The sequence below is a fragment of the Saccostrea cucullata genome, unplaced genomic scaffold (assembly GCF_032062105.1).
Source record: "Saccostrea cucullata isolate Sc308-1 unplaced genomic scaffold, CSIRO_AGI_Scuc_v1 ctg126, whole genome shotgun sequence".
Lineage (NCBI taxonomy): Eukaryota > Metazoa > Mollusca > Bivalvia > Ostreida > Ostreidae > Saccostrea > Saccostrea cuccullata.
Window position 1 is genome coordinate 98,380 of NW_026928905.1, and position 21,523 is coordinate 119,902.

At 32.5% G+C, this 21,523-nt stretch overlaps 1 protein-coding gene across 1 annotated transcript in view; it reads left to right on the forward strand.

Annotated features, from left to right (window-relative positions):
- LOC134279134 (uncharacterized) overlaps nt 1-21,431 on the forward strand; it is a 33,663-nt gene extending 12,232 nt beyond the window's left edge. Inside the window, exons 3-12 of the mRNA XM_062761490.1 lie at nt 1,486-1,577; nt 1,730-1,867; nt 2,226-2,387; nt 9,221-9,295; nt 9,464-9,561; nt 9,783-9,907; nt 11,410-11,442; nt 12,491-12,550; nt 14,925-15,167; nt 15,444-21,431. Of these exons, the coding sequence (XP_062617474.1) occupies nt 1,486-1,577; nt 1,730-1,867; nt 2,226-2,387; nt 9,221-9,295; nt 9,464-9,561; nt 9,783-9,907; nt 11,410-11,442; nt 12,491-12,550; nt 14,925-15,167; nt 15,444-21,122 (6,705 nt within the window). The 3' untranslated portion in view covers nt 21,123-21,431. The remainder of the gene's footprint in view (nt 1-1,485; nt 1,578-1,729; nt 1,868-2,225; nt 2,388-9,220; nt 9,296-9,463; nt 9,562-9,782; nt 9,908-11,409; nt 11,443-12,490; nt 12,551-14,924; nt 15,168-15,443) is intronic.
- The last annotated feature ends 92 nt before the right edge of the window (nt 21,432-21,523 follow it).

Below are 21,523 nucleotides of genomic sequence, written 5' to 3' on the forward strand. Positions count from 1 at the left end.
GAGGTCTGCTTACGCATTATTCAAGACATTCTGTGCATTGCATCCATTTAAATTCTTATATCCGCCCCTAAAGTGGGTAAAATGTTTACCATGAGTATACTTCATACGCATTTCACAAAGCTCAAATGAAAATCGGGGGAAAAAATCTAGGAGATTAAAATTGATTTAAAACTCTCAATTGTAAAAGTGCCTCATACTAATTGGTTAATCGACGCTTTCTAAGATCTACATAGCCAAGGGGCAATTTTTATAAATGGTTGGGATAGAGCAGGACTGGGCAATAATTAACCGTAATTAACCAGGCTATCTCTGACTCGTCTTAACAATAAATGAACAATAAAAACACAAGCTGAAATTATTATTGACATTTTAATCATTTTTAGACAAATAGTTTTAGATTTGCCATTCGTTTTTATTTTTTCTGAATGTTTGTAATTAAATTTCAACTGCTTCTTGTACACTAACAGTAAAGATCTTCCGTGATTACTTGTTGAACCGTCGGGATCGGTATTGAAAAAAGGGCAAATAACTCTAAATAAATCATGATATATATAATGAACAACGCTTCGGACGATAAATATCCGCGAGAAATGCTGTTACTCGCGTACATAGCGTATATTAATACGCACGCGTACAATACTTGGTTTACAGTACTTTGGCTTTAAAAGGAAAATGGAAAGAAAACTATATTGATCATTTCTTTTGGGTATTACGAGCAGGATACATTTATGGTTTTGGTTAATGGAATTTATGAATGAATGCAGAATGTTTCCTCTTAACTGTCTTCTTCTATGACTGAATTTTTGTCAATAGACAAGCTGATTCACTGCTTTAAACCTCTTCAACAATTAAGTCATCAATAAAACAAACATTTTTCTAAAATTAGACAAAAATATTATTACACCAGTGATTCTATTGTATATTAATGCAAGAACTAAATATGTAATACAAAAACCACACAGTTTGCATTTGTCTATATAGAATAATACACAAGAATTCCCAAAGGGTAAGCGAAGATCAAGTTCACTGGAACAATGTCAAACAAACCAATAAAATAAACCTCGATATTTTCATATATAATACACTGAGTATGGTATAACTTTGTGGAACAAAGTGCAGCATCCCGTCTCTGTGTAGATATTCCAGCAGAACGAACAATATGATTTTTTGTGATACACTTTAGGCAACTAAAAGAAAATATGACAGAGTTCATAGTTTGTCAAAGAGCAAACGGATTTTGCAAAACAGTTCTTACAAGACCTTTAACAACTAAATGCTATCATGTTCTGGTAAATGTTCTATTGGACATAATGAACATTTTTTTAATAATACAGATCTTATTGAATTGTTTAATATTGATATACATGGACATAGTCTTGGTTTACTCTTCATTATAACAAAAAAAAAATTTATTAGTTTACACTGTACTCATTCTTATTTGATGTAAAGGAAACACTGCAATGCATTTTTTTTTTACATTTACAGAATAGGATTGAACCAGTTTTTCACAGCAAAATACGACAAGATGCCAGATTTAGACAAAGTCAATCTTTCGCTAGCAAAGCCAAGCGTATCACGTAAGTATAATTATACCTTTCAATAATATAAAGTCTGCAATTTGCAATTTCTTCGATAAAATTTATTGAGGAACTTGATTGTTTATTGAAGAACATATTGAAATAATCAGAAGTGATAAAGCTGTAATTTTGTTTGGACATTTTTTTGACAGGGTTGCTATTAACAATGATGAAATTGATCATCCTCATGTTATATTAATCCCTGCCAAGAAAGCCAATGATCTCCCCAGTATCATAGAAACGGTGGCTAAAGACCTGGAGGAGAGGGGTGTTCACCACCGAGTCGAATAGTAAGTGGATATATATAGACACATTACAGTGGAAAAAGACATTCTTAGCTCACTTATTTTGTGGACAGATATGTTTTACAGATGTATAATGTACAATTGAACTTTGGCATCTGTAACACTAATATCTCCAATATTGTGAATATGTTGAAGTATTTTGATGTGCCAACATCATTTTCTTCCTGAATTTTGATGTGCCAACATCATATTCTTCAGGAATTTTATCTCTGATATCTTAAATCTTTTGCTATTTTAAAGTTTTTATCTTGATTCCATTGAGTTAGACATTTTGAGGTTTGACTGTATTTGGAACAGTTGGTTTGTAACCTTGTACTTCAACTAATGGTTCTGTTGATTACAGTTTAGTGGACACAGATTCTGAGGTAGTCTGTACAAATGCTGATGATATCATTGAGGATCACATATACGTCGCTTGTAACAAAGCCAGTCGATATAAGCACAAGACATACACCAGGGACGGAAGGAAAAACTTTGTAGTCATCCCCTCACCACGCCCCCTACAGTACGTATAGAGCTTATATTTCCTATCCAACCATTGCACTCAAAATATGCACACAAAATATTGTATTGAGTAGTCCATATTAATTTCTTTCTCTTGCCTGTCCTGCCTTTATCTATAGTGGACTTTTATATTGGTATGCCAATTTATTGTTTGGTTATTCACAGTTGAGTTTAAGGTATTATGATAGTAGATGGCTTATTATATGAAATATTAATTGATTAAAGCTTTTTAATCAAAATACAAAAAAAACATAATTCCAAAACATTCTGCATAGCATCTTATCAGTGGAAATATATCTTTTATCTTTTATTATAGCATCTTATCAGTGGAAATATATCTTTTATTAAATGAAAAAAAAATCTGGCTTGGTACAGTTATTAATTCAGTAATTTTCCTTATGTACCTGGCTTGTTAGATCTTACTGGACAAAAAGATCAGTGTAAGCTCTAAAACAACACACCTTCCTGCTTACTTCAACTCACCTATTGCTTTGATACACCAGAGAAAAAAAACAAGAAAAAACCACAAAAACAAATAAAGGCATAAATTGTTTAGGAAAGAAAAAGCTTATTTATTAACAAAATATCAGGTTGTTTTCTCTAGTATCATAATGGTAAAACTACTAGTGTAGTCATTTTATATTGATGCAGATGAAAAATGTAGAATGCTCTAAGATATTGTAAGGTTTAGAATTTAGCAACAGTTACATTGGTTTGTTACTTCCTGACACTGTGACATCAAAATTTGCACACTGATCTTTTGATCCTCTTGTCCTCATGAAAATATCAAAATTAAACCTAAATGTTTTTATGGATCAAATTTAAGAGTCATAAATCAAACTTTTGAAAATTTAACAGTTGAGAATATTTATTCTAACATAAGGTAAAAATCGTATTTTAAAACAAAATGAAACTAAAATAGCCATACTTAGGAGAATTTTTTTATAACGTTGCAGGAGACCTAAATTTATCTGGGAAAGGTGAGATAGCATAATCATCATATATGCTACTTGACCATCCATTATATCAGATTTTTTTCTAGCTGTATTTGTTAGTTTTTACAGGCTAGCATAGATTTCATCTGCAAAGCTCAATGAGTTTTTTTTTTATCAGAGTGTATTTGTATATAGATCAATTTTAAGCTATTAAAATCCATTTATATTCTAGATAAAACCCTTGCATTAGACATTTTGTTTAGATTTATTAGACTCTTTGCATGAAAATATATCACAGTATTTCATGTAGTAACTGCTTAGAAATAATTCTTTCTATCATAGAACATTGCAGAAGTTAATAAATCTAGTACTTAAAGACGTACAACACACTGGGGGAGATAACTCTTGCGATTTCAATTGAACGTTTGACGTGACGTCAAATTAACGTAAAAAATAAAGCGTCAAAACGACGAGTAAAACGATCCCGATGTATATCAATCTTGAAAGAAAATTGGGATACGGGGCTTGGCTGTGATTGTGCGTACCATACTCAATCAATAAGTATTTTTTTAATTAACCCGATTAAACTCCGTAAAAAGCAAGACGTAAAATACCATCCCTTAATGTTTATTTCATTTCATTTCATATGTACAATAAATTGTATTTTTGATCAAAGCGCAGCGTTTTTTTTTATTCTGAAAATTTTATTTTACATTGCCGAAATTTTCATTATGTACAATTGGCTATATAACATTCCGATTAATGGTCTTCATTACAATTTGTGCACACACGATATAAATATTGTTTTTCTTCTTTAATTCAATAAAAACAACAATAAATAAACAATAAACTTTTTACAATGTAAAATCGATGTTGTTCTCAGACCCTTACTGATCAAAGAGGAACAACTCTGAAAATGTAGGAGATGTTTATTTTCCTCCCTTTATTCACGGTTTTCCACAGAATCAGATACATTTACAGCAAGACCTGATAAATCCGAGAATTGAATACTATAAACCTCATATACACAATGTAAGTATAGAATTGAAAAGAATTGTTCACTTGTACTGAAATTATCTGCATCTATGAATATCTTATTGCAGCAAATCGTAACTTTGACTTTCTGTCAACAATGTCGGTTCGCATTTCCTCGAATCAAAACAAAACGTAGCCTATAAGATTTTTAAAAAAATATCAATGTGGGATTTGATATAAATTGAAATAAATGAAGAGTTGAATGTTTGATATTTTGAAGTTAATGTGGACGAATACGGAATTTTCATTTTAACGTTAGAAGCGACGACATTGAAAGAAATGCGTACAATATCATGAGGGGTGTATGTACATCTAACGCAAATGTCGATGTATCCCCACGGCCACATACTGTCCCGTTTGAAATTATGACATGAAAGAAACTACAATTATTCCATTTATATCACAGGAGAGTTGAACATACACCATTTTTATAATGAATAAAATTAAAGAAATAAAATTAAAAATCAACATATTCAAGTTCAACAAAATGAATTGTAAGGTTTCATGTGATATGGAATGCATAACGCATACGTATATGGACTAAACACTAAAATCTTTCAGTAATTTTTTCCTGATACATATAAAAAGAGTAGTCAATATTTATTCTGCATTCATGAATTTAAAAACTAATGCATACCTCCGGGATCCTAGAAAATACCAGTATATTTGCACTGTAAACGACGTTTCGTCAAACGCTAATGGTCTGCGACGCAAAAAAGGAAGGGGTGGGGGTAGCAGGGGTATTCAAAAATTGCCTAAAAATCTACATTTAAATACGCTTTACATATGAGAACTTTTAAATTTGTGAGTTAATATATTTTTGAAGCAAAAGCAATATTCCAATTTAATTTTTTTTAATGTGTATTTGTAGATTCATATAACAAAGTGATCGACCCCCGTCTGAAAGACGCGAGGGAACGTGATTTATTGAGAAAGGGGGAGGGGGTAGTTTTAGCTATTAAATCAAAATATATCGTACAAAAATTATACAAAAAATTATGAAGATTATTTTTACTACCAGCTACCTAAAAGAAAGTTTTTTAGTAAAATTAAACGACAGGTTTTTTCACAAAAAAATTTTGAATTTGAAAAATACGCAATTTTCAAGGCTTAAATAATTCATAGTTTTTCAGTTTAAGGTCTCTAAAAATTATTTTGATGATATGTATATCAAAAAGATGACAATGTTTTTGTGTTAAATGGTTAAGGGAATAAGCCAGTGAAATTTGACATTTATATCGAACCTGGCTTTTTTGAAAATCAAGGTTTAAGTAGTTCATTGATTAAACATTTTCTCTCCTTGTAAACAATAAAGGGGGGTAACTTTTAGTTCCTGTCCAAAAACCACTCGAACGATTTTGTCAAAATTGTGCATATATGCAGTAGATATAGTCATGTACTAAATATACAAAAATAACGAAAATTGCAGGAATTTTTTGGGGTAGGTGTGTTGTACATCCTTAATTGTTAAAGGTCACATTATTATGTCACTGGCTCCATTGAGTGTGTTTATTTTTCTTTTCTATATATGGATATTTTTATCATTATTTGAAATTAATAGAAAATTTTTAAACACAAATCATAAGTTAAAATGAGAAAATGCTTTTATTTGTTGTTTAGCTCCCCCATAACCAACCCCCTCCCATCAAAACAAAGGGGGAAAAAAAGAAAAACTGTCCTTTTTCACTAAATTCTTTGACAATTAAGACACTTTGATCCTTGTAATTTGGTGTAATAAAGAAATTTTATGAATTAAATAAAATATATTTCCTTTTTGCATAGATTACATATCATCTAAATCTTGTTTTAGAAGGAGATTGATGCCCAATGAACAGATCTTGAGAATATTTTTGATTTCAAAATGTAACGGATTTAATTAATAAATATAACAGATTACTATATGTAACTTCAATATACAATACCATAAAGCATAAATATACAAATATGCTTTATATAGTGCATTGTGGTTGATGGTTTGCATCATATCTTTTATAACATTATAAAATTTATACAAACAGACATAAAAGGTTTGTAATTACTGCACTGACACTTGACTGCAGTTATAGTGAAACATGAAAAACACCACAATTGTTAGTGATAAAACACCACATGAGTTAGTGATAAAACACTACAAGAGTTAGTGAAAAGTTACACCAAGAGGTTTATAGAAACACTTAGATTGTCAGCTCAGTACCAGTGTACTTTGGTTTTGACTTCATCTAATTCTTCATTTGCAGTTCTAATCAGTGATTTTGTATATGTTGTCAAAAATGCATGGTACTTAATAGTTATAGATAATATAGGAGAGAAAAAATATATCATAATCTTGTAGAGTCTCTTGTCGATTTCATGTACAGTTATTTGCATGTTTGTATCATTTTGTTCAGTTAAAAATGTATAGTCTGCCGTCATTAGAAAATTTAATTATAATACCCCATTTTTATCTACTGATAACTGTAGGTACTGAATATATTCATTTAAAAACCCATTTTATTTTCTTTTACCATCTATGTATTCAGAATCATATTGCTCTAGCTGTCTTAAGTCCTTCCTATTGCATTTGTACATGTACTGCTAGACTTGCACTTGATTTGAAGTGATTTTTTTCTGCAATTGATAACAGAAAGCTATTTCAATTGAAGAAATGAAATTAAAGTTTTAAGCTGACTAGGAGAACAATATAATATTGTCTTTGATCAAACTTTTGTTCTAGCTCAAATGTGAATGGTTCTCGGGAAAACAAGCGACCTAGGTAAACATCCTGCAGTGAAGTTTTGTTTTTATACATGCACGCCTTTCCCACTTTCCCCCTTTTCTAATGTTTTTATGGTCACCATGTAATAAATGGGTGGCCATATAAATATACTGTAATATATTACCTATTTTTGTATTATCAGCAAAAACAGCATGCTTGGTTTTTGTCTAATTTTTCATCTCATTTTAAAATAATTCATGTTTAATTCTCAGTTCATTTTCTCCATTTCATTTTCATTGTAACTTTGTGATATCTTTTTAACATCACACAGTTTTTGTTCAAGTCTTAAAATGGTGTTGTATTTTGTTTTGTTTTGTTTTTAGGGGGTTGGGGTGGGATGCTCTTTAATGTTAAGAAAGTTTTAAAATTTGATTAAAAAAAAAAAATTTAAAAAACACATGTCGTCAGATCCTTTCTTCATTTATTTTCAACATCTCTTAATTTAATTAAAATTTTTTAATGAAAACGTATGTGGGTAAATGTTAGACCAAGTCCTTTTTATTCAGTCAGGGCAATTAGGATGTTAATACGATAAATAAAAAGGAATTAAATATATTGCATGCACCTCAATTACATGGATCATTGGTTTAATCCTAGGATTTTGAATAAGTAAGTTAAGTTAATCAAACAGGACAAAATTCCCATCATGCTGGGCAAGATTTATATCAGCTTGCTTTATTATGCATAGCACTGTATTAAGTTTTATAAGGTCTACGGGATATGTATAGCCTTACCATAAATAAACTATTATATATCATGTAAAATATATATGGAACATATTTATAGTCTAGTATATATGGAGGGTGAGGGGCATTATATATTTATTGAATGCAATAATTATTAAACTTTCATTTTTTTCCCTGACATTTTAAACCCAGTACTTATGTGTACTTTGAATGCAAAAAAAAAAAACAAAAACAAAAACAAAACATAAATAAATTTAAGCATACATTTTTCATTGTTTTACTGTTTTGTTCATTTTCAGTGAATTTCATACATTAAGGTATATCATATCTAACAATTCATTATCATTATCTAACATTATCATTTTACCCATTCTCTGCTTCACTACCAAATATAGTAACAATGCTGCATTCCTCATCATTCATTTCCTAACAGACATAACTTTGAACATAACAACATGTTCTGTCTTATGTGACCAATAACATGTATATAAGCTTAATATATAGTTACATTAAAAAAACGCAAATTGCAGCCTTGCTAAAATACTTCAAATGTTTAAATACAAACTAAATGGTTAAATACAACCTATTTCAAAGGAGTTGAAAAAATGAAGCAACCTTTTAAAAAAAACATTTCAAAATCTGTGTGGAAAAATCAACAGATTAACATGTATGACCTTGTTAAAATTATATTCTAGGGATGATAAGTAATGAGAGAGTAATTTTTTTTAAGATAGCAGTAAGTGATCCCTGATTAGGAGAAAGTATAGGTAAAACACCTCAAAATGTTGTTCTGACATTACTTATCTATCTGTATCCAAGGACAAGCTACCTTAGCTACTGTATTGTCTCTTACCCAGAGAATGTAATTTTAATGGACTTTAAATGCTGTAGATCTCATCAAAATTGCCTTTACTTATTTTGAACACATCTCTAAATTTGTAATTTCTGTATCTGTATTAAATGTTTTGTGATTATTTCATTATCAACAGAATAAGAAGGATTTTTATTTACTATTCCAAAAGAGAGAGACAAAATTATCAATTTGTTATAGTAGCTCCTTCGTAATTTTCTGAATACCTTAGCGAGAGAATTATATCTTTTGGCATTGAACTACTGTCGAAATTTAAAGCTTTGAACAAATTGGTCAGAAGTTATTTTGTTATTGCTTCTTTGAACTTTACAAAATGTTTATTCTTCCAGAAGATAGCTTTAATTGTGTAACACTGTGTATTCCTTATGGCTTTGTGTTGATATTTTGTGGAAATGAATGACTGTGCAAAGATAATCTTCATAAAAAGTCTTTGTTTATAACCCTACTTAACACATGTATACTCGTGTCTTTAAAATGTTTGACATTGATGTGTGATTGAGAGGGAATCCCTGAGTGGTCATGTCAAGTGAAGTTTGTTGTATTTTATTACAGAACCCTTCCTCCCATTGGTTCCAAAAACTACAAAGGTTCCCCTGACAACTCAGTAGCATCAAACCCAGAATATAGGTAAAAAAAAAAACAAACCAAAACCTGCCACATTCGTGGTCAAGCTATAGACACCAAACAGCTCAGAGTCAAATGTTGTAGCAAACAAACAGTCAACATTCAATTGTTGTATCTCAATTAATTATATCAAATTAGTAGATATTAACTTTAAAACTTGTTTGACAACAGGAGGAAACCCAATCAAGCTAACGGTGCAATTCACACAAAGCCACAGAAACATAAACGTACCCCAGAGAAGAAACCCAAGCAGACAGACTATGATAAAGGTCAGAGGTCAACTTATGTTCAGAATGTTGTCCAGCGTTTTGGAAGAAGAACAAATTATTTGCATTTTTCCCAAACTATTTTTTCCATCTCATGTTGTAAGATCTTGTTTTCATGATAAGCCCAAGTTACTGCTTGCAATTGAAAAACAACAATTCTGTTATAGTATATATTTTAGAAATGAATATACTGGCAATAAAGAATTCAACCATTCTTTTTGCAGATGATGGTGGTGTCTTTAAGGCTAAGGACACAAACAAACACACAAAGGGAGCTAAGGAGGTAGGGGAGACAAAAGATACACGGACAGACCTCCCCATAGATCAGGTCCCCGCGGAGGAGGTGAAGGTATCCCAGACCCAGGGGTTCACCCCCCAGTTCTATTTCTTCAGTATAGATCTGCAAATTAACCAATGCTTCAAGACTAAAATGCATGAAGTTAAATTTTTAAAAACAATATTATAGTTTAGGTTCAATGCAATTAACTGTCCTGCTTTTGGTGTAGAACATAATATTTAGAGCATTTATGAAATATGAATCTGATAGATCCTTTTGACTCATATCTGCAATAGTCTTTTTGATTATTGCTAAAAAAAATTGTGGAAGAGCAGTTATGAAATCATTTGGGTAGTGGGGGAGTAATGTAAGAATTAATATTGAATGAAAGCTTGGAACCCTGCCAGTTCAAAAGTCTTTTTTGGTAATATCCCATGTTAGATATAGAAATAAAAATGACAAAATGCTTCAAGCACAACATCAATTCTGATAAGATAAGAGGGGATCTTATATCGTATTTTAATGTCAAAACCTCCCCATCTATTCTTTTTCTAATGGTGACTATGGGTCTTGACTGTAGCTGAGGTCTGTTGGGTGTATATATGTACTTGTTATGTCTATCCATGCACAACTACATGTAGTTGTAGATCTGTTCTCACACTTTGTAGTGTCTTTAACCTCTGTGTGCTTCATGCTTCATTCATTCTCACCATGCATAGGATGAATTCCTGTTTGAAGAAGAAAACACAGCCAAGGTTCCCAGCGAAATAACATTAAGTCGCAGGCAGTCAGATGAAGGTGACCAAGAAGATGAATACGTTGATTATGTCGATGATGATGATGATGAAGAGGTTAGACAGGCGATGACAAAAGAACTAGTTCTTGATGTCATGATAATGTGATCCATAGATAATTGAGTGTATAGGAAAGCTAGTCATATTGTGCAGGAAAGAACTGATCTTGTCTGTGTTTTAAATTATCATTCTTCATTTTCATTTCATTCTAACTGCTTGTCTCTTTTATAACATAGCCTCTTTGTTTTTGGTGTTTGCGCACTACATTTGCTTATGTAAACATATTTGTGCTTATGACTGTATATTCTTAGCAGCATATATTATGTGTACTTTAATTTCCAATATGCAGTGAAAGTCCTTCTTTCTATGGAATCATTTTTCTCCCAGTTTATAAACTATAAATACAATTGTGATGGATTAACATTACCTACTGTGGGTTAACTTTAAATAAGAATAGACAGTGTTCACCAATAATATCATATGATTAAGTTAACCAACAAAAGGAAATTTTTCATGTGAGTATGTGAGTATAAGTAAATTTGGTTTGTTTTGGATTAATTACAACAATGTGGAAGCATGCACATTTGTCAAAAATACATCCATGCTGAAAGAAGGACTTTTCTGTAGTCAGTGAATTTACGCATGCTGTAGATTTGCCTTGACTTTTATAACAACTTGATGAAAGCTTAAAGATTGGTCTATTCTTAAAAGAAATGTTTTCGAATATACTTGAATATTTAGACCACTGTTTGATAATGCTGCAATTGCTTCATTTTACAGGATGAAAAGATCAAAAGTCAGCGAACACCAAAGGTAAGTAAGCGTGTGTAGTGTGTGTGGTTTATAATTCATCGCCATTCTATCATCTCTTGGACATTTTGTAAATTCGTAGGGTTGTTATTAAAATCATGCTGTCATTAGACTGTTACACAAATGTTTTATCATGCAAATCATGCTTTCAGTGACCTTGTCATTTCAAATCATGCTTTCAGTGACTCTGTCATTCAAATCATGCTTTTGGTAACCTTGTCATGCATATCATGCTTTTGGTGACCTTGTTATGCATATCATCTTTTCAGTGACCTTGTCATGCATATCGTGTATCTTGTGAATCATGCATTCATTTAGATTTCATGCAAATCATTTATTGGGTTGTAATGCAAATTGTGCATTCAATAGGTTGTGAGGGAAATCATGCATTCATTGAGATTTCATGCATATCATGCTTTCATTGGTTTCATGCAAATCATGCCTTCATTGAGGTTTCATGCAAATCATGTACACATTTTGTTCTGTCTAAGCATTGGGGTTTTTGGCCATCAATCATGCACACTAATATGTTATCCACTATCTAGGTTCATACTTTGAAGAATCAAATTAGCTTTTGTTGAACAATTCAATGGCAGTAATTGCCTGTTTTGGAGACTTCAGTGCAAGTCATTAAGAAGAAAAAAGGGTTTATGAACCTCTTGTTATTTGATTTATGTTGCAATATTAATAAAGTCATACCTTGACATACTTTTTAGTTTTGCCATCTTTATTACTCTGTCCACTATTAAAGCAAACAGCATGACTCTTTTGACATAAAACCTTTAACAGTTATCTATTGAATTTAAAGAATGCCAGAAGTAGACTAATGAGCAAACATGAGACAAACTGAGCTGTTCATTTTCATTTTGTGTTGTTAAGGGTCTCATTTTTCATAAATTATTGATTTCATTGCTGTTTGTTGTTGTTGCTGCAGTCATCTACATGTATCATGCTGTTTTCATTTCATGTTCAATTTTAATCAGAACATGTATCAATTAACTAAAAGATGAAATTTCTAATAAAATACTTCTTTTCTTATATCATGAATAAGGCACCCCAGAATTCTATGAAAGATAAAAATGCAAAATCTAGTACAAAACCAGACAAAAAGGTAAAGAATAAGTCACAAGTGAGGAAAGATTATACAGCTTGCAAATCTTTTTTGATAAATTAATACAAAGGATCTAACAACGTTAAGTTATTCACAGTGCCTTTCATTATAAAATCACATCATCATTGCTTTTTATGTTTTTTGACTTTTATTTTGTCCACATGCACTATATTTTTATATGGAGATTTGTGACCCAACATTAACCCTATTAAACATTTCTTTGTCAATGCCCTCCCAGATTTCTTCATTCTTCCATGTAGATGTAGGTTTGCTTTTTATATACTGTGTAATTGGTAAACAAATGGCATTTTTTAAGTCAGTTATTGGCAATTATATAATATTTTTGCTTTTTTTATAATTTACAGTCTTATAAGTTGGAATTGAATATAACAATTGCTCCACCAAAGTAAAGGTACAAGAAATTGTAGGTTCACCCTACTTTCACTGGTCACAACATCTCCCATTTCATTCCCATGTCAAGAGATTTTAGATAAATTTTTCCTGGAATATATTTATAAGTTGAAATCTTCAACACCAGGCACCCCACTCTCTGCCTATTTACTAATCTGTACTACCTCGTAATTTTAAAACCACACTCTTACTAGAAACAGCAGGAAAATTATGCAAATTTGGTTAGGCAGTGCATGGTTGCTTTATTAGGTTAATAATAAAAATAATATTTTCTTTTATGTGTAATTCAGTATATTTTCCTGTTTCGAATATTTGTGTATTTACATGTCTTGTAAAAGTAACCCAATGTCTGTAACTTGCCGTAAATCCCATATTGTAATTTTTTTTTTAAATGTAAAAGCAATTTGCACATCTTTCTTTGTAATTTCCTTTTCTACTTTCTGCTTTTATTCTTTACAAATTTGTCTTGGCCTTTAAATTATGAATATTTATTAGATAGAGGGTAAGGGTAATTCCTACTGCATATGCAGCTAATAAATTTAAGTTTTAAACCTTTGAAGCTAGTTTATGGAGGGTGGTAGGAGTTGTAAACAATGGGTTACTTCAGTGATATGCAGTATAAACAAATGTATGCATGTCGTAGAACAGTAACAATGCATGAATTATTATTGAATCAATAAAAATATCTCAGACCTTGATGTAGTTAGTGTTTCATTACTACATCCACTACTACCCACGGCCAGAAACCTAAATGTTGGTTAGCATGAAATGCATGATAGTACTTAGTATCTCACCCTTGCATGGTTTCCCAGAACATTATGCATGTCCTAGAGGTGAAAGGAAATTCCTTTTTCTTCTTTTTTATTTCTGGGTCAGTTAGCTTTTATTTCTTCTGTTTGCATTCAGTACTTGCTTAATTCTCTTTTCTTGCATGCATACAACATTGCAATATCCATAAAATATCAATCCCAGATTTTTTGGAAGGGGAGACAATTTTGCATGATTTTCCTGTAAGTGTTTTCAAACAGTTTAACTACTAAATGGTGAGGACTCATTGCATGAAAAAGTGAATCAATATGTCACCTTTTCTTTAAGTTCTGAATTCAATTTGCTTTGTGCAGTCTTAAGCATGAACAATGGAAATATTTATCTGTTAAAGCTTTAAACTTTTGGCCTTTACAGTTTTTTTGAAAAGATTGTCAAATTGAATTCAGCATTACAGTGATTTTCTTGTGAAGAATTTCCTGTAGAAAATGATTATTGAGGGTGTGTGAAAAGGAAAAGATAATTGATGCTTAGAAAATATTTACCATAAAGTGTTTGAAGTTATAGCTAGAAATAATGCTGTAGTTCTAACTTTTCTACATTTTATTTTGGTGTTGGTTGTAACCAAGTTTTGATACGCTTTATTTGTATTATATCGGGCATGCATTTTAAATTTAAAAGGTAATTCCATTTTTTCTCATTTCTGGGTTAAGAAAGGATTAAGAACATGAACTTGATAACTTATCAGAATTATTGTTGTAAAAGGATTAAATAAATTAAGTACCTGCCTGAATTAGTACATTTTCAATCCTACACATAGAAAAATATATTCAGATGAATTGTTTAAAGTTATTATTTAAGATCTAGTAAGGAGATTTTTTAAAAAAAAATCAGTTTTATGATGAAAATTTGAATTTATCAGTAGTGAAAATTTCTTCTTCCTGTCAATAGCAGAAATTATCTTGACTTAACACATTCTTAATTCATGTTTGCTGCAGATTTGTTTGAAGTAGATAGCTACTAATATGCTTGGTGTTGAAGTGATGTAGAAACAGAAAAAAAAGCAAAGCAAAAAAGGAGCAATTTTACTCCAGCCCCATTTTCCATCAAATACAAAACCCTTGGCATGAGATTGAATCATACATACTTTTAAAACTTGATAGCAGTATGCAATAAATTCCATCCAATTTTACATTAGGAAACAACCCAAAAAACCAACAGCAAAACAAACAACAACAACAACAACAATAAATCTAATACAAATCAGAAAACAGCTGACCATTCACATGGTTCAAAGGATCCTACCCCTAAAAAACATTCAGGAACGAGAGGAGAGTTCAACAATGTGTCTCCTCTGCCAGACATAGGGCAGCAAAACAGGTCCTCAACGCCAGTGGGACGAAATGGTCAAATGTCTCCAACTCAGAAAGAGAAAGATCAGGTACATCACAAATTGTGATATTCCTAGAATTAATGTAAAGATGAATGCCACAGACAATAGGGGTGAACGAGAAGTAATATTTCTTTTAGTTTTTGTTTTATTATTTTAAAATTATAGTATAGAATTATAGATGAATATTATTAACTGAAAAGATGACAGATAAATGCAGTAAAATATTCTTTTCTATTTTATTTAAAAAAAAACCTGTGGAAAAGGTAATTTAAGTCTATTTTTTTGAAAGGAAGCTAAATTAATACTTGTGTACTATTTGTTCAGGCTGCAGCAAAAATACAAGCAAATTACCGAGGCCATAAAACAAGGCAAGAACTTGCCAAACAGAAAGAGGATGCCAACAAAAAAGATGCTCTGAACAAACCAGCAGATACCAAAAAGGATGATAAGAAGCCAGATCAGAAACCGAAAGCAGATACCAAGAAAAAGGAAATGAAAGAAGATGAAGCAGCAACGAAAATTCAAGCAGGATTCCGGGGACACAAAACTCGCCAAGACCTTAAGAAACAACAAGGAAATCAACAGGTAAAGGATGCTAAAAACTCTTCAGTTAATACAGGTAAGACCACCTCTAAAGGTGGACAGAAACAGAGTGAAGAAGACAAAGCAGCCACAAAAATACAGGCTGGATTCAGAGGACACAAAACAAGAAAGAAATTAGCAGAGAAGAAGGCAGAAGAGGAGGAATTAAATCAAGCTGCAACCAAGATCCAAGCCAACTACAGAGGCCACAAGACAAGGGAAGAACTGAAAAAGAACCAAGCACCTGCCACCAAGACAAATCAGTTTAATGAGGAGGAGGAAAAGGCTGCAACCAAAATCCAAGCTGGCTTTCGAGGTCATCAAACTAGAAAACAATTAAATCAACAGGTATGTTACCCAGGAGCACCAACTGCAGTTGTTGTTAAGTCTGTTAAACCTAAATCATCAAATTATCTCATTAATAGAAATGACACTGAAATAGAAGATGAAGAAAATGAATTGAAATTAATTGAGAGAAGGCGTAAAGCTGTTACTGATATTCAGGTCTGTGTAAAAGCCTTTTTGAAGCAAAATTCTAGGTTGTCATCAGCATCTTGTCTGTCTCTGGGGTCAAGGAGTTGGTCTGGTTTTTCTCAAAGAGAAGTAGATTTTGATGGAGATAGTGTTGATGTGGCAAAATTTAAAGCTAAAAAGATATTCAGTGGCTTTGTTACTTTTCTCCAATCTTCTTTTAGGGCTTCCCTTGTAAGAAAGGCTCAGAGTGAGAATGAAAGAATGCTGAAAGAGAGAGAAATTAAAATGATTGAAGAGAGGAGAAAGAAAGCTGTCAGTTTAATGCAAAGTGCAAGCAGAAGTTTAGTTACTCTTAGTTTGCAGAAAGAAAAGACCAAAGAACAAGAGATTCTTTTGAAAGATATGTCTGAATGGAGTAGTCAGAAAATAAGTTCTCTTGCAATAATACAGAGAAGATGCAAAGAATATGTTACAATGCGAAACACAGGTAAGCATAAAGAAAAAAGAATTGTGAAGGATTCGACTGTAATCCAATCAAACTTTAGGATGTTTCTTACAAGATTGGCACTGAAAAACAGATTGCTTAGAAAAGAAATCCTTCAGGTAAGATCCTTTGCACAGGAAGAAGTTTTCAATATATTCAAGTCCATGGAAGAGAAGGAGACAGCAGTGATGAAAATACAGGCAGGGTATAGGGGAATGAAGGTGCGAGAAAGCTTAGTAAAAATTTCAATTTCCCAAAGCTTGACAAAGGAAGATTCACAGGATGAACAAAGCTATAGAATGAATAAAATTGTTAAGGACTTGACTTTTATCCAGTCAAATTTTAGGATGTGTCTTACAAGATTAGCACTGAAAAACCGATTGATCAGAAAAGAAATCCTTCAGGTAAGATCCTTTGCACAAGAAGAAGTTTTCAATATATTCAAGTCCATCGAAGAGAAGGAGACAGCAGTGATGAAAATACAGGCAGGGTATAGGGGAATGAAGGTGCGAGAGAGCTTCAATAAGATGTCTGTTCCAACAAGCTTGACAAAGGATGATTCACACAATATTGATAAAGTTGGAGAGGGTGGAAAACAGAGTGCTTTAAGGCAGCATCCTCTAATACAAAGAAAAAAATCAGGCAAGGAAAGGGACATCATTGATGCAAAATATTTTGAAGCCATTACATTCTTACAAGTTAGTGTAAAGAGTTTTTTACAAAACAGAATGGTTATGCACACTGTAGATAATGTAGAAAATTTGGTAAATTTGAAAAATATCAAAAGAAGAGATGATGGGGATGGAAAGAGTATTTCCATAGTGTTTGATGAACTGGAACCAAATGAAAATCATGATGGTGCTGTATCAAATATTGCTTCTGCTCCTTTGGAGAAAGAACTTGTTTCGATAAACTCTCCAATTGAAGAACAGGAACGACATGCAGGAGATGGTGCAAGTGTTTTAACTGTACCTATTTCACCAACTGAGAAAAAAGATGATGGGGACAGGCAGAGTAATGCAAGTGCCCACCTTGGAGATGATGGTGATGGGAAAAGTCTCTTTCAGGTGGATGTAAACAATACTTTAGATTCTTCTTTAAAACTGGACAATGTTGAGGAAAAAAATCAAAATAAGAATTTAGAAGAGATAGAAATTGAAAGAGATCATGCAGCATTAAAAATTCAATCTGCATTCAGATCATTCCAAACTAGGAAAAGATTGTTGAACAATGTTGAAATTACAGATAGGTCAAAGGACAAGGGACTTGAAATGGAGAGAGCAGCTATTAGAATACAAGCATCATACCGAAGGTACAGTTGTAGAAAGAAAGTTCTAGAAGAACAAAACTGTGAGGATAACAACACAAACGATTTTAAAGAAAACGAAGATGGAGTCACCAACTCGCAAAATACAGAATTTGAAGATGATGGAGATGGAAGAAGTCTTCATAAAATGAGAACATTGAGTAGAAATTCATACAGCAAGGAAAAGCAAAAAAGTACTAATAGTCTGAATGACTCAGTATTTAGAGATGACAGTGATGGCAGGTTTGAACATAGACAATCTGCAGGATCCAGCTTGAAAAAGCATGGGGCTAGACCCCTGGCAATGAAGCAATATGAACAGGACATGGCAGCAACTAAAATTCAGGCATGTTACAGGGGATTCGTTGTCAGAAAATACAGATCTGCAGACCAGTTAGAAAGTTATCCCAGAGGGTCTGTTCCAGAGGTGTTTAATTACGTTTCCATGGTGGAAAATGAAAAGGTAAGTACAAAAAATGAAACAGCAGTAACTCCAGCTCTATCTGAAGTCTCACATGAATCTGAAGAAGATATCAATGTTGTTGACATCATGGACATCAAGCAAAAAGCAGCTTCCAAAATTCAGGCATATTATAAAGGATATCAGTATAGAAAGATGACAAGAAATACAAAGAAACATGCTGAGCATGACAAAAACATTACTGTTTTACAAACTAGTATTAAAGGTGTCCTAAAAATCAAAGGAGATACTTTTGACAATGCCTCCTTCTCTACATCACCATTCTCTCCACGAATGGACGAGCCTCCAAAGCTTATAAAGAATGTAACCAGTAGCTACTCCAATGAAACAATGAAAAGACAGATGACAGTTCCTCAAATAATACAGAGAGATGTGAATATAACATTAATACAGTCTGCATCAAGAGGAATTGTTACAAGAACTTCTAATCCAGAAGTGGAGAAATGGATACCTCAAGATGGGACTTGGCAGATTTGGAATAGGGATAAAGTAATCCCAGAAGATGCAAAGAAAATTGACAGTGGCATTTTTAATTCAGGTACATTTATTTTAAATCAGGAGGAAAGGAAAGACAGTACAAGTCCAGGGGAATCAAATCTGTCGTTTACAACTTCAGTTATAAGACGTAGTCAAAGTGACATAAAAAGAGATGTTGAGAGTGACCTTGGTTACAGTAAATGTTTAAGGAATGGAGAAAGAGATCAAGGGAGTAATGAACAAGAACAGGGGAAAGATGTAAAGAATGAATGTAGTGTGTATGTTGATAGTGGGCAAGAGAGTATTGGGTATGTTTTGGAGAGAAAAAGGAACTCGGATTTGAGAAATGATGATGGTGATGGAAGAAACTTTTCATCACTTTCTTTAAAAGAAGACTCTAAGAAGGCAGCAACAACAGGAATGTGTACTCAAGAGATTAAAATAAGTGGACAAAAAGAATTAAGTGATAATACAGCTGAATTTATTCATGACAAAAATGACAGAATTAAAGATGAGCAATATCAAAGGAAACGCACAGGCCCAGTAAGGGTTGTCCGTGAAAGAAGCCTTGTCATCACATCACATGACAAAGACTCTGAATCTGCCTCTTTAGATTACTTGGATAGTCATTTGTTTGACATAACATACAGAAATAGAAAACGTCCAAAATCTTTGGAATTGAAAAGAACTTTACCCATTCTTCCAACTCCTTTGATATTTAGATCCAAAACGGAAGTTGTCCACTGCAAAGGAACTGAGAGGAAATTTTTTTCAGAGGAAATGGTTGCATTTTCATTTCCAAGGAGAATGAGAACAAGTTTAATTGCTAATGATCCTGATTTTGAGAGTCTTCCAAGTATACAATCAAGATCTCAATCAAGTGCTAGTAGGTCTCTGTACTTCGATAACTCTGACTTGTTTAAGGACAATGAGGAATGCAGTAGAAGAAAGGCATCACCTGCAATTTCAGAACCTGTGGCTAAATATCCATCAAAGGAAAAACTTGATGGGGAATTTAAAAAGGGCTCTACATCTAATCTGGGAAATAAGCAGGTCTCGTTTCATCTGCCTGAGGAAAGAAAGAATGAAGATAAAAATGCAGACTTGGTAAGAAAGCAAAATGAATATGGTGTAAACAAAAATGAGGAAAGTGAGAAAGTGAAAGACTTTATCGGAAAGGAATTAAATGATATGAAAGAGAATGAAATGGCGATTGTGGTAAAACCCAGTACAAATGACAGAGAGGTAAGTTCTACTAGAGAAAGTGCAAGATCAGATGATGCAGACGTTTTGGGAAATGTAAGTAGAAATAAAAGTGAGAATGATTTGAAATTTGACAATGAGATTGAAACTGGAGAGAATGCTAGTGTGACAACTGCAAGGGGAACCCCTACTGAAGAACAAAATCTTCAATCTAGGTGTAGTAGTATTGTAAATTCTAACAGATCCAATAGTGGGAAAACTGTATTTAGTGATGATGGCAATGGTAGTATGAATAGAATGAGAGTTAGTATGAAGACTGGAGAAATTAATGAGGTAGGGTTGCAAAAATCTGACACAAATAGACCCACAGAGATGTCTGGTGTAACTTCAGAGAGCTGTATAATCAACAATGACAATCCAGTATTAAATGTTGACGAAAGTGGTACAGTAGAAAAAGTTAATGCAGGTGTTGTAGGGGAAGAAAAAGATAGACCTATTGATGTTAATTTAGATGATTGTACAGTAAAAGGTGACAATCCAACAGCAACTGATGATGGGGATGGGAGTAGAAAAAGAATCCATGATACTGTTATTGATTGTAAGACTGAGAAAGAGAAGGAGAACAAAGAAAGTGAGGTTAATTCAAAAAGTCTCAGAATAAATTCAGGTCATACATTGTTCAGTGATGATGGGGATGGAAAGGCCAAGGTTAAGGCAATTGGAATTGGAAATAGATTTCCAGAAAAGGTCAGTGGAGAATCCATGGATTCTCAACAGATAAGTGCTGATATGTCAGGTGGGACTAGAATCAGCAGTGGGACCCCTGTTCATAGTGATGATGGGGATGGAAGGGCAATTCAGGGTAGGTCTATCACAATTAGGGGCATTAAAGGATCCATCATTCCCCATCCCACCCCTTCTCAAGATGTACCTATCCCAGTCAAAAGAGAAGACAGGTATGATGTAGATGCTATTGACAGCCTTACTCAAATGTGACCCAAAAAAAGTACAAATTGCTTTCTAAATTTTTATTTTGTATGTCAGTAATGGCTTTACAAAAAATAGTTTTACATGAGTTTTATAGGGTTTTGTTTCATTGTCAATGTTCTGAGATATTTTGATTGCAAATTGCACCTTGTTTTTTCTGCAACTTATGCACAAACTCAACTTACACATAGGATTTTAATATTTTTATGTTGTAATTTTAATATGGTATTTTGTAGATTGCATGAGCTTGTAAAGTTTTTCGTTAATTCTAGGCTTTTTATATACTTTTATATAAACAAATGTTATTGAATATAAATTTTGTCTTACCAGCATAACTATATATTTCAGAAGCAATCATGATCTAAGGAAGATAATAATTTGGAGGTACTTCTTTAATTGGACTCTTACTG